The 12,602-nt window shown below is 52.4% G+C and overlaps 1 protein-coding gene across 2 annotated transcripts; it reads left to right on the plus strand.

Moving 5' to 3' along the window:
• Positions 1-406: 406 nt before the first annotated feature.
• On the plus strand, positions 407-12,218 carry Bok (BCL2 family apoptosis regulator BOK). Of its 2 annotated transcripts, XM_051154389.1 has the most exons (5): positions 407-779; positions 1,350-1,601; positions 3,896-4,024; positions 10,243-10,406; positions 11,712-12,218. In XM_051154389.1, exons 2-5 carry the CDS (start codon positions 1,379-1,381, stop codon positions 11,835-11,837), a joined length of 642 nt encoding a protein of 213 aa, XP_051010346.1. In that variant the 5' UTR covers positions 407-779; positions 1,350-1,378; the 3' UTR covers positions 11,838-12,218. The 2 variants fall into 2 exon arrangements, with proteins under 2 accessions (XP_051010346.1, XP_051010347.1); XM_051154390.1 differs by lacking the exon at positions 407-779 and having other exon boundaries at positions 1,228-1,601.
• The last annotated feature ends 384 nt before the right edge of the window (positions 12,219-12,602 follow it).

Genomic DNA, 12,602 nt, shown 5'->3' on the forward strand with positions numbered 1-12,602 from the left:
ATATAAATAACACCAGCTCATTAAGAGCAAAGCCAGACTAGAGTGGGCGAGGGTATTTGCAGTATCTTCAGACAAGCGCAAACCCAAGTCTCCACCACACTCCAAAGGCTTCTATTAAGCCAAGAATCCAGAATCTATTTTAAAACATTTATTTATTTTTATTTTTGGTTTGAGTATGAACGTTTGCCTGCACTCATGTCTGTGCACCACATGCATGCCTGGTGCCCTTGGAGGTCAGAAGAGGGCGTCAGCTCTCCTACAACTGCAAGAATGCAGAATCTTTGAGGAGTCTCTATAAGACAATAGGGAAATGATAAGTCAGCCAGTTCTAAAATGGAACTTGGTGCGCTCCAGTGGGTTGGTGTCAGAGCTGGTTGTTCTTCGCGCTGCCTGCCGGGACAGCTCCAGCCTGGCGGCGTTCCCGGGCGCATCCCGAGAACTTGTGTTGGCCTTCCTCAAGCCGGGGAGGCGTTGGGCAGAGCTGGGCTGCGGCTCCGCCCTCGGGGGTTGCCGTTTCCTTAGAAGGCGAAGCCCTAAGCCTGGCCTCTCGCCCACGGGGAGTCCGCGGTACGCCTCCCGCACCCCTTGAGACCAGGACTTGTGCGAGCGCGGGAAGACCGGCGGAGCCTGTGCTTCAGCTCGGGCGTGGACGGGGCGGGCGCCGGGGCGGGGCGCGCGCTCCCGGGTTTGAATGGAAGGGTCTAGACTGGCGGCGACAGCGGCGAGTGGGTCCTGAAGCCCAACTCCATCGTCGCTCGGCGCGCCATGCGTCTGGAGAGGTGAGTCGGGCGGGCGTGGCGTCGGTTCTCTGGATGTAGCACCATGGGAACGGTGACACCGGTGACAAACACCGGCTCTCCGAGGTGCGCGAGTGTGTGGCCTCGGGAGCCTAGAGACCGCCGCGCTATTGGAATCCTTTCTTAGTAGCTGACTCGCTCGCAGGGAGAAGCCTGCGGGGTCCTGCTTGTAGCTTGGCTGCAGCTGGCCAACCCGCATCCTCCGTCACCCCCAAATAGGGCGCTGTGATCATAGAACATATCGCCATTTCCCCGCTGGTTTCTAACCTTTGGCCACCACCAGGAACCGCGTGGTTTAATTTAGAACATAAAAGAACGTGACATTGTTTTAAAAGGCTTGGGGTGCAAAACCAGAGGTTGTCAGAAACCGGCCCTTTTTGAGGGCGGCGCCCAGCCGACCTCCCGTGCGGTTTGGATCGGGGCCGGGCGCGACTGGGGCGCACGCGGTGGGGACCGCTGTGCCTCGTACCGCGCCTCCAGGTCTCCTCGCGTGGCGGGCGTCCCTTCGCCACCTAGCTGGAGGGGATCCGGCTGAGCTCTATCTGTTCGCAGGTGTGGCGCCTTTCGCCTGCGCTTCGGCCATGGAGGTGCTGCGGCGCTCTTCTGTCTTTGCTGCCGAGTTCATGGACGCCTTTGATCGTTCTCCCACAGACAAGGAGCTGGTGGCTCAGGCTAAAGCACTAGGCCGGGAGTACGTGCATGCCCGGCTTTTGCGCGCCGGCCTCTCTTGGAGCGCACCAGAGCGTGCTTCACTTGCCCCAGGAGGACGCCTGGCAGAGGTGTGCACTGTGCTGCTGCGCTTGGGTGAGTGTGGGGCATCAGCAGGTACCATCCCAGGCCACCCCTTTTATAGCTGCTTTAAAGGTTTGTCCCATGTGTTTCGGGGTACCGGGTACAGCTGTTCAGCACTGACATTCCCTTCTCGAAACAAGTTCAGTCTTTCTGCGGCTGTGCCTCACCCTCTGGGGTAAAGAGGGGGCGTGTGTGGGAGCCTGAATCTATCTGGAATGGAGAGCCTGCAAAGATAGGCCACCCAGGTTGGTGCTCCTCTGTTCATCCCCAGGCTTGCCTGCTTGCCGGCTCCTTTGTCAGCATCCCCCCCCCCCGAATCCCCATCCCCCCTCCTGTGTCTGCTTAGCCCAGATCACAGACATTCTTGCCACAAACCACAGAAAGCTCTGGAAGAGTAATATTTTAGCAGCTAAACTTTATTGTGACCCTTGTACTTTGCTGGACTGAAAAATCCTTTGTGGGACCACGTGTCCCAATGTTTGTTTTGGAAAAAAGGCCTTTCAGTTTTTCAGCTATTGGCTGAGATCCGACACCCACTGCAGTTTCTCTTGATGGGAAGGGCCCCCCAGGGCCTCCTTGAAGGACATCTGGGACACTTGTTTTGGGGGTCATACATAGCTAGCTCAGTGGCTCTTTTTAGCTTCTCCAAGGCCTGGACATTCGATGGTTGGAGGATAGGCAAACCTCGATCCTGGTGGACAGTTTGTCTTACCACAGCCAGAAGGGCCTGGGGCTGTGCAAGAGGTAATGGCAGAGATTTAAAAAAAAAAAAAAAAAAAAAAAAAAGTGAGTCCTGAGACCTGGTGTACATGCTCCTGGTTAGAGGGAGCCCTGTAGGGCCTTGGGAGATGGGTGTGCACACATAGTGTTTTATATATGCCTGCATCTTTGTGCTGGGATGGCTTCAAGGAGCAGGGCTGGGTAGACCTGGTCCCTGGGAGGAAGTCGTGCCTTTGGGTCTGCCCCACTTAACTTCAGTCCTTACGGGTCCCTTTGGCAGGTCCTGAGAGGCTTGAACACTGGCCTGTGGAAATGAGCAGGTGCCAAGGCTTGTGCTCGGCAGCAGGCCTCTGAGTACTCAAGAACTCTAAGGCCTTTCTCCATCACCCAGTCCTATTGTTCCTACACTCTGGCTTCAGACCCTTCTAGGCAACTAAGGGGATTATTCCTGGAGGAAGAGAGCCTGAATCCCGATGTGTTCTTGTTCAGGTTATGTTTAGTGCTACCGTTGACTGTTCAGGGTGAAGTCTTCTAAGGTCATCCATATGTCCCAGACCCCCAGCATGGTTCCAGCCACAAACAGGAAGCAGTCTCCTAGGGTCAGTCTCCAGAGGCCCCCAGGATTTATCCTTGGCAGCAGCCAGGCCAGCCCTGGGAATTTCCATGCCATCCCCTGGCCCTCCTCCTGATTCTGTTCTGGTTCCAGATCTTAATTAATTAGATAGAGCACAGCTGGCCTCAGGGATGACGTGGGCGCCCTTATCGCTGGGCCAGGCCAGGCAGCAGCAGCAACAGCATTTCCCTATTTGCTTTGGCTGGGGAAGTGGCTGGGCCAGGGACACCCAATCAGAGGCTGTGTGGAATTCCCGGCACCCGTCTTTCCCGGCGCGTGCATGATGCTGCCAAGGGCACTGTAGCCCAGGGGACAGGTGGGACCATGGATGGCATCTGCTTGGCACAGCCGTGGCTGGGCTGAAATAGTACCACAGAAAGACACACCCATTTGGCAGCAGGAGCCCAGGTTGGCATGTCCCAGGGTGGTACCATTGTCCCAGGCCCTTAGCTCAGCCTAAGTCAGTTCACTGAGCTATCTATCACCAGTGATGCTAGTGCCTAAGTCAGCATCATCCTGTGAGGCAGCAGGGGTGACTACATAGATGTGGTCTTCCAGCCAAGCCCCTTGACATGTTGGGGTCTGCTTGCCAGCCCACCTGGTTCCTATATCCTGCTCAGCCTATCGCTGTCTGTCTGCCTACCAGCCTGCCTGCTCTGAGTCACTGACTGAGCAGGCACTGCCCATGCACCACTGCAGGATTCCTGCCCCACTGGCCCAGCCAGTTTGCCTTAAGGGGCTTGGAGGTTCCACAGCCTCTCTAGTTAGTCTCTTGGTTGTGAGAGACAAATGAAATAAAATTAGGTGAAGGGGTTGTGGGGTGGGGGTGAAACAGGTTAAGTGGGAGAAGCGGCAGAGTGTTAGCTTGGAAGTCATGTGAGGTCAGGTGGGTCAAATGCAGGATTGTGTCCTGGTTAGTGCTGGCCACAAGGCTAAGATGTGAGAGGCCCTGAACCACTGTGTGCCCCTGCAGGGGATGAACTGGAGCAGATCCGTCCCAGCGTATACCGAAATGTGGCCCGGCAGTTGCATATCTCCCTACAGTCTGAGCCCGTGGTGACCGATGCCTTCCTTGCTGTAGCAGGCCACATCTTCTCAGCAGGTAGGTCTGGCCTGTTTACCCAACGCACCTCTGGGAGGGGGTGGGGTTTAACATCTGTGGATCAGGCAGGGTGCAGGGATAGAAAGTTGAAGTCCTCTGACACAGCTCCATGGGTTCTAAATCACTGCCATCTAAACAGGCCTCCTGCCACTTGGGGCTGTTCTGAACTGTGTAACAGCCCAGCCCAGCAAAGACCTGGGTCACACAGTCCTGCAAGGTGTGGCTGGCCACCTTGTTTTGTATTTTTATTCATTTATTTATTTTGGTGTTTTGAGACATGGTTTCTCTGTGTAGCCCCGGCTGTCCTGGAATTCACTCTGTAGACCAGGCTGGCCTCGATCTCACAGAGATTAGCCTGCCTCTGCCTTTGAGAGCTGGGACTAAAGGTGTGCACCACCACAACTAGCTGGTTTTATTACACTTTTACTTGGTGTGTGAATGTGCGTGTGCGTGTGTATGTTCACACAGCCAATCACAGCACATGAGGTCAGAGGACAGCTTTTGGGAGGCGGCTCTCTCCTTTCCTTATGTGGGTCCCTGAGGTTGAACTCAAGTCTTCAGGCTTGGCTGTAGGTGCCTGTATCCTCTGAGCCTGTATCCTCTGGTCATTCTGAAGGCTGATGACACAATCCGGCCATGTAATAGTGGTCCAGCACTGGCTGGGGTATGGTGCCCTGCAGGGCAGCAGCCCTCTGTGACACTGCAGCAGCATATCCTGGGCTTTTAGTGACCATGGTACTTGAATTTCCACAGCTAGATGCACATGAGGCATTCACAAAGAGGAACATCCCAGATAATCTGTGTGTCCAGTCATGGGCACTTTAGGAACTTAGGGACATGCAGGCCTCGATGGCTGTGACCACACTCACCGGTGGCTCTCCTTGGTGCTTCAGAAGATAGACAAGCCCCTCTTAGCCTCCTCTCACTTTGCCTTAAGTTCCCGTCTGTATACTGCCCCAGACTTAACAGGAGGCTGCAAGACTCATCTCCCCAAACCCTCTTTTCCGTTCTCTTTCCTTAGAACCCCAATAGATACCTTGTTGTCCACCTGTGTCACTTAAAGCCAGATTCATGTCATCTTTGCCAAGGAGTGGGAGGCCCAGGCTAGCCTCAAGAGCATCACATGACAGTCCAGGATCAGCGAGTGTGACTTCTGTACTGAAAAAATGCAGGGCAACGGGGGCTGGGCTGTGGGAAGTAGATGAGTGGGTGGGTGGTGGAGTGGGAGAGATGGAGAAGGGCTGTGGCGTGGGGGTGGGGGAAACTGTAGTAGCAGTTAGTGGGCAAGCTCTTGCCCCTTTTTTGAGGGTAATCTGCAGGTACCTGGTGGGACCAGCAGTGGGTAGGGCTCAGGAAGGAAGCCAGCAGCTGGGCATTTTGGGTGGAGGACTACCCTTGCTAGCCCTCTCTGGAGCTTTCCAGCTGACGCCAGCCACGAGTGGCCCCTTGGGGTGTCTGTCTCCAAGCTGTCAAGCAGGCTGCTTTACGAGCCATGGATGGCTGGATTTATAAGGAACTTTGCTTCTGAGACTACAGATCTGGCCTGCTGATGTCTGCAGTGAGCCCAGGAGAATGGCTGGGTCTCTGTTAGTGGGAAGTGTAAACAGGAGAAAGGGACTGCCTTGGGTGGTAGTAAGTGTGAGTTGGGGAAAGGTCAGCATAACCTTACCCCATGTCCACCATCCCTGCCTGGTGCAAGCCCACCTTGAGCATGGAGGCAGTTCAGAAAGGCATTCACCCTGGGAGGTCCTCTCGGGGAGACAGAGCCCTTTCTAGCTGACGCCAGCCATGGGTGGCCGCTTGAGTGTCTGTCTCCAAGCTGCAGGGAGGAGGCAGGAGAAGGGAGGCCATGGGAATGAAGGGTGGTCACATCCTACTGGAGGCCAGGAAGCACCAGCAGACTTTACAAACAAGCACATGAGATGTTCGGCATCATGAGTCATTGTGTATGTGCCAAAATGGCTTCCTATGTACCAGGATGGCCAGACAACCACAGTGTTGAGGGGGGTGGGGGTGGGAAGACGACGACTCAGCCTTTACTCACAGCTGGTGAAGTGTGGCCACTTTTGAAGCCTGGCTGGTCCTCAAATGGTGAAGCATGGAGTTTCCATACGACCTGACAACACCCAACAGAAATAAACCACGAGAGGCCTGCCTGTGTGTGTTCCCAGCAGCATAATATAGCCAAAGGTAGTGATTATCCAAGTGTCCGTTAATTTACATGTGGAATACTGGTCAGATACAAAGAGGAGTGAGGCAGGGTAGTGCAGATGAACCTTAAATGTGCCAGACACAAATTCCACTTGTGTGAAATGTGCAAGCTATGTTGACTGTGCCAGAGCAAATTACAAGTTGGGGGCGGGAGAAGCTACGGGAATTCTCCTAGAGTGATAAAGATGTTCAGGGCTGGAGAGATGGTTTAGCAGTTACTGCTCTTCCAAAGGACCTGAGTTCAATTCCCAGCAGCCACAAGGCAGCTTACAATCAGCTGTAACTCCAGTTCTTTCCAGTTCAAGGCGACCTGAGCCCTTATCTGGCTCCTTGGGTACTGTATATATGTAGTGCACAGACAGATGTGCAGACAGAACCCCCATAACATTAAAAATATATAAATCAGGCTGGGTGTGGTGGCACATGCCTTTAATCCCAGCACTCGGGAGGCAGAGGTAGGTAGATACCTGAGTTCAAGGCCAGCCTGGTCTGCACAGCGAGTTCCAGGACAGCCAGAGATACATAATGGAAATACCTTGTCTCCAAAAAACAAGTGCCACACTGCCCCCACAAATCTTTAAGATAGTGTTCCAGAATTAAAATGTTGTACATATTTACAGTTAGTCTATAACATAGTTTACACATGTTTGTGGACATGACAGCCCAAGGAAAGTGGGGGCTCCCCAAGGCGGGACCCTGGGCACCACCTTCCCCTGCCACCCCATGGAATACTCTGTTTAACAGGACATCAAGCTCTTCAGTTCTTGTGATGGACTCGGACTTGGGTACTCTGGGTGACACAGATGCCAAGCCCCTCCCCCCCCCATGTCATCAAAGGCACAGCTAACAGCAGAAGAGCCTGTGATGATGACAAGCCCTGGTGACAGGGCCTGTTACTCGGCTAACCAAGAGCAGTAACCTTTGGTCTAGGATGCTCAGTGGGCTGAAAACTAGGGCTGTGTCCTAGGAGTGACAAGGGTACTGTTAAAGCCAGAGTAGAGCTAAGTTGGGATTTCAGATTTGGGTTTATTTTGAAAGAGAGGGCAGGTAACTCCTGTGGGAGAGCTAGAAGTGGGTGTGTGGCGCTGTCTGATTTCAGGGGGTTCACTGTTCTTTCTCCTGTTCCTTTTTTGTTTGCTTTTGAGAAAGGGTCTCTCTGTGTAGCCCTGGCTGTCCTGGAACTAGCTCTGTAAACCAGGCTGGCTTTGAACTTACAGAGATCCGGCTGCCTCTGCCTCCTGAGTGTTTGGATTAAAGGCATGGGTTACCACCGTCCGGCTCTCCTATTCCTTTTTTGTTGAGGTGACATGCATATACTTACATTTAGCCACATTAAATGTCAGTTTGGTGGCATTTAGCGCATCCAGAATGTTGTTTTGTCCTAATCCTGAGGACATACTGCCTATGAGCAGGCACTTCCTGTTCCTGGCCCCAGGCCCCTTTGAATCTGTTTTGTCTTTGTGGGTATGCCTGTCCCACATGTTTTCTGTAGGTGGGACTGGCTTTGTACCTTTTTGTGTTTGTCCTTTCCCTTGCCATGTTGTGGCATTCATTGGGACTTCACTCTGAATACCGGCTGCATAATAAGGCTGCTGCACAAGCCCAGCAGTTGGCTAACAAGCGGTTAGTTTTTCCTTTTTGGTTGTTGTGAGTGGTACTGTGGTGAACATCTGTGCTGATTCATGCATTGTGAGAGGTTATTCTCACTGCTGTGTGAAGGTCGGTTGAGGAGAATGCCATAGTCTGTAAATGCTACCCCTTAGGGTAACATGTCACAGGGCCTGTGGCTAGCTGTGCCTACTTTCCTACTATTGTCAAATGCTCTCCAACTGTCTTCCCCAGCAAAGCTAAGAACAGCTGTTACCTTAACGTTTCTCTCATCTCGTGTGTGTGTGTGTGTGTGTGTGTAGATGCACATGTATGTAGGTCAGAGGTTAATCATTGAGTGTTTTCCTTAGTAGCTTCTTCCAATTATTTTTTGAGACAGTGTCTCACTGAACTTGGAGGTCACTCCTGACGGCTGGCTGGCCAGGAAGCCCTAAGGACCCTCTTGCCCTACACCTTTGATCCCAGCTCTGGGTTACAGGCACATGTTAGCATGCCAGGCTTTTTATGTGCGTGCTGGGGATCTGACCTCTTGAATTCATACTTGCATAGCAAACACTCGACTATCTCTGACCCCTAAAGCTTTTAACATAGGAGGCGGCAACTACATCTTGTTATAATTTTCTTCTTGTGCTGTTAACTAGGGGAAATAGGTCTTAGTTTTTCAAATGCTTAGTGTTTTGTTTGCACTTTTTTTTTTTTTTTTTTTTGCCCCCTCAGTCTCAGATCCTCTTGCCTGAGTTTTCTTTCTTTCTTTTTTTTTTTTTTGGTTTTTTTTTTTTTTTTTTTTTTTGGTTTTTCGAGACAGGGTTTCTCTGTGTAGCCTTAGCCATCCTGGACTCACTTTGTAGACCAGGCTGGCCTCGAACTCACAGTGATCCACCTGCCTCTGCCTCCCAAGTGCTGGGATTAAAGGCGTGCGCCACCACGCCCGGCTTTTTTTTTGGTTTTTTGAGACAAGGTTTCTCTGTGTAGCCTTGGCTGTCCTAGACTCGCTCTGTAGACCAGGCTGGCCTTGAACTCACGGTGATCCGCCTGCCTCTGCCTCCCAAGTGCTGGGATTAAAGGTGTGTGCCACCACACCCGGCTTTGCCTGAGTTTTCTTAATCTAGATTACAGGAATATACCACCACACTACACCTTTCTTTTTAAAAGATTTATTTTGTGTGTGTTGTTGTTTTTCAAGAAAGGGTGTCTGTGTAGCCATGGCTGTCCTGGACTTGCTTTGTAGACCAGGCTGGCCTTGAACTCAGAGAGATCCACCTGTTTCTGCCTCCCAAGTACTGGGATGACAGGTGTGTGCCACGACACCTGGCTTAGAAGACTTATTTCTAATTATGTGTATGTGTTTTTATGTATCTGTGTGTCGATATGTGTGTGTGTGTTCAGGTGCCCTCAGAGGTCAGATGCATCACAGATCTCCTTGGACCTGGAGGTATAGCTTATTGTAGGTTTTGGGAGCTGCATTTGATCCTCTGGAAGAGGACTATGTGCTCCTTAACTACTGAGCCATATCCTACTCCCCGTTTTGAGATAAGAATTTATGTATTCCAACCTGGCTACTTAGCTGAGGACCACCTTGACTGAACTTTTTCTGGTTTTCCTGCCTCTGCCTCAAAAGTGTTATGATTAGGCCAGGCAGGACCTTACTCCTTTTTTTTTTTTTTTTGGGCAGTACTGGTGATAGAATACAAAATTTCTCTATCTTTTCCATTTTCATGTGTTTGCATGTCTGTGGGCACACATGCGTGCATGTTCACATGACCCCAAGCTGATACTGGATCTTAGCTTCAGCCACTCTAATTCACTGAGGTGGCATCTCTCAACCACATCGAGAGCTTGTGGATGCGGCTAGCCTTGCTGACCACCTTGATCCGAGGATCCTGGCTCTGCCTTCCAAGGCTGGAACCGGGAGATGGGCTGCCATGCATGCACACCCAGCTTGGGGCCTGGGGATCTGGATGCTGGTTCTCAGGATTGCAGAGACTATAACTACTGGCCCATCTCTCCAGCCCCTAAATCTCTGTAAGGTGCAGCATGTAATCCCTCGCATGTAAAACCTTCCAGGTTTCAGTTATGCCTCCCGCAGGCCAGTGGTCTGGGGACGAGTCCTCCTGTGGCCCCCCCTCTTTCAGGTGTAGGTAAGGCTGGTCTCATCCTAGGCTCCAGCAGGTATGCATCAGAGGCCGAGAGGGACAATCTGGCCTGTTGCAGGGATGGTCAAGCTGCATGAATACACGCAGCCAAGTGCTCTGTTGTGGTGGTGGCCTGCCAGCAGAGTCCTGGCTTCACTGTCACTGCTAGTCACCAGGCAGGAAAGTAGCTCAGAGCAGCTCAGCTCTTCATGGTACCCTATGGGCCCACACCAGCTTGGGTCTGATGAGCAATTCTCTCTCTTACAGGCATCACATGGGGCAAGGTAGTGTCCCTGTACTCTGTGGCCGCGGGCCTAGCAGTGGACTGTGTCCGGCAGGCTCAGCCTGCCATGGTTCACGCCCTGGTTGATTGCCTGGGGGAGTTTGTGCGCAAGACCCTGGCGACCTGGCTGCGGAGGCGTGGTGGATGGGTGAGTCTGAGCATCAGCTGTGGGGTGGGGGTGTGGTGTGGTGTGGTAAACAGCGAGTATTAGTTTGGGAACAGGAGGGTGGAGTGGGATGGAAGGTGGGGGCAGTGGGCAAGGCCATCAGGACTTAGGGTTGCTCTGAGACACAGGCAGGTGCTGGCTCTTCTGTGCCTGGCAGAGGATGCCTGGCAGGAAGAGGCCAACAAGGGTAGCACTGCCCAAAGCACCCTCACTTCCCCTCTTGGGAGCCCCACTTTTCTGCATTCTCAAGAAGCAAGACCTAAGCTGGGCATGGTGGTGTATGCCTTTAATCCCAGCGTTCAGGAGGCAGAGGCAGGTGGATTTTTTGAGTTCAAGGCCAGCCTGGTCTACAAAGAGAGTTCCAGGACAGCCAGGGCTACACAGAGAAACCGTGTCTCAAAAAACAAACAAAAGCAAGAGCTAGAGATGGGGTGTCAGGATCAGCCCCTCCCAGTCTCCAGCCTGACTGTCTACATGGTTGGCCAAAGACACTTTTTGGGTACTGAGCATGGATGATGGGGCTCTAACCAGAAGCCTGTTTTTACCTATAAAATGGGTAGGCAAGGATGTCAGATTTGAGACCTTCCCCATCTAACTCTCAGGTGTCCTGCTCAAGTTTTGGTCCAGATGGACCACAACCTCCGTTCCCCCCCCCCCCAAGACAGGGTCTGTGTTAGCCTTGACTGTCCTGGACTTGCTTTGTAGACTAGGCTGGCCTTGAATTCACAGTGATCTGCCTGCCTCTGCCTCCTGAGTGCTGGGATTAAAGGTGTGTGCCACCACTGCCCAGCCACAACCTCCGTTCTTTTTTTTTTTTTTCCTTTCTTTTTTGAGACAGGGGTCTCTCTGTGTAGCCTTAGCTGTCTTAGACTTGCTTTGTAGCCCAGGCTGGCCTCAAACTCACAGCGATCTGCCTGCCTCTGTCTCCTAAGTGCTGGGATTAAAGGCATGCACCACCACCGCCTGGCTACAACCTCTGTTCTTAAGATAATTAAAAAAAAAAAGTTGTTTTTTTTTTGTTTTGTTTTGTTTTTTTGAGACAGGGTTTCTCTGTGTAGCCTTGGTTGTCCTGGACTCACTTTGTAGATCAGGCTGGCTTCGAACTCACAATGATCCACCTGCCTCTGCCTCCTGAATGTTGGGATTAAAGGCATGCGCCACCACAACCTCTGTTCTTACACAGCTTTGTATGTTCCTTTTGTGATTTGGAAGACATTTTTCTAGTGCAAGGTACTAGGGACCTTGGATGCCTGGCTTTGCTAACTATCTCTTTTATCTATCTCCCAGACGGATGTCCTCAAGTGTGTGGTCAGCACAGACCCTGGCTTCCGCTCCCACTGGCTCGTGGCCACACTCTGCAGTTTTGGGCGCTTCCTCAAAGCTGCATTCTTCCTGTTGTTGCCAGAGAGATGAATTGCCCACCAGGGCAGGGGCCAATCCTATGGCCCCTGGGCCCAACTCATGGGGGCCCCCAGCACCTGAAAAGCACTTCCCTCACTCAAATTGGGAGCATCCAGCCCCTGGGGCCCTGTCCCATACCCCATTCCTTTGTGGAACCTGGCCTCTGGGAGGGGTGGTCGGAGAGGCCAGAGTCTAGGAGCTGGCCTCTATGTCTGCTGTACTCTTCTCCTGGAACTCCTGCCACAAAGTCCAGGCCTAGAGAAAAGGACCTATGAACACTTTCACATGATGCTCCAGGCCCCACCCCAGGACATGAGCTGGCCTCAGTCTTGGGGAAAAGCAGGTCCTGTACATTTGATCTGAAGGTGACTCTGGCTAATGGAGGGGGAGCCGGGGACGCCTGCTGCCGCTTAGGCTATCTCTAGATGAAGATAGTGTCCCTAACCCACAATGGGTCCTTTGTGGCAGGGACCATGGATGCAGGGCTCCAGGCTAGTTCACCTGACCAATGAACAAGATCTTGTGGATGAGGAGGTCTGTGTAAGTTATGCTCCAATAAAGCTTTACCCAGTGACGTGTGAGACCCTACTCTGCTTTCTGTGTGTGTCTTCCTGGGACTGCTAATCACCGCCTGCTCCAAGAGCTCAGACTCTGAGAAGCCCAGTCCTTCAGGGTGTTAGTAGAAGTTCAACACCCTTCCCTAGCTGCTGTGTCCTGAGCAGCTTTGGTGTTGGCTTGACTAGGAGCTGTGAGGGGATGAGGAAAGAACACATGATC

This window comes from Acomys russatus, chromosome 12 (assembly GCF_903995435.1).
Source record: "Acomys russatus chromosome 12, mAcoRus1.1, whole genome shotgun sequence".
NCBI lineage: Eukaryota > Metazoa > Chordata > Mammalia > Rodentia > Muridae > Acomys > Acomys russatus.

What these genes read in the sequence shown, in the direction of transcription:
- Bok (XM_051154389.1), top strand. Translation starts at nt 1,379, where the DNA reads ATGGAGGTGCTGCGGCGCTCTTCTGTCTTTGCTGCCGAGTTCATGGAC. An exon ending in CACTGTGCTGCTGCGCTTGG is followed by an intron (nt 1,602 to 3,895) that starts GTGAGTGTGGGG and finishes GTGCCCCTGCAG; the next exon opens with GGGATGAACTGGAGCAGATC. An exon ending in AGGCCACATCTTCTCAGCAG is followed by an intron (nt 4,025 to 10,242) that starts GTAGGTCTGGCC and finishes TCTCTCTTACAG; the next exon opens with GCATCACATGGGGCAAGGTA.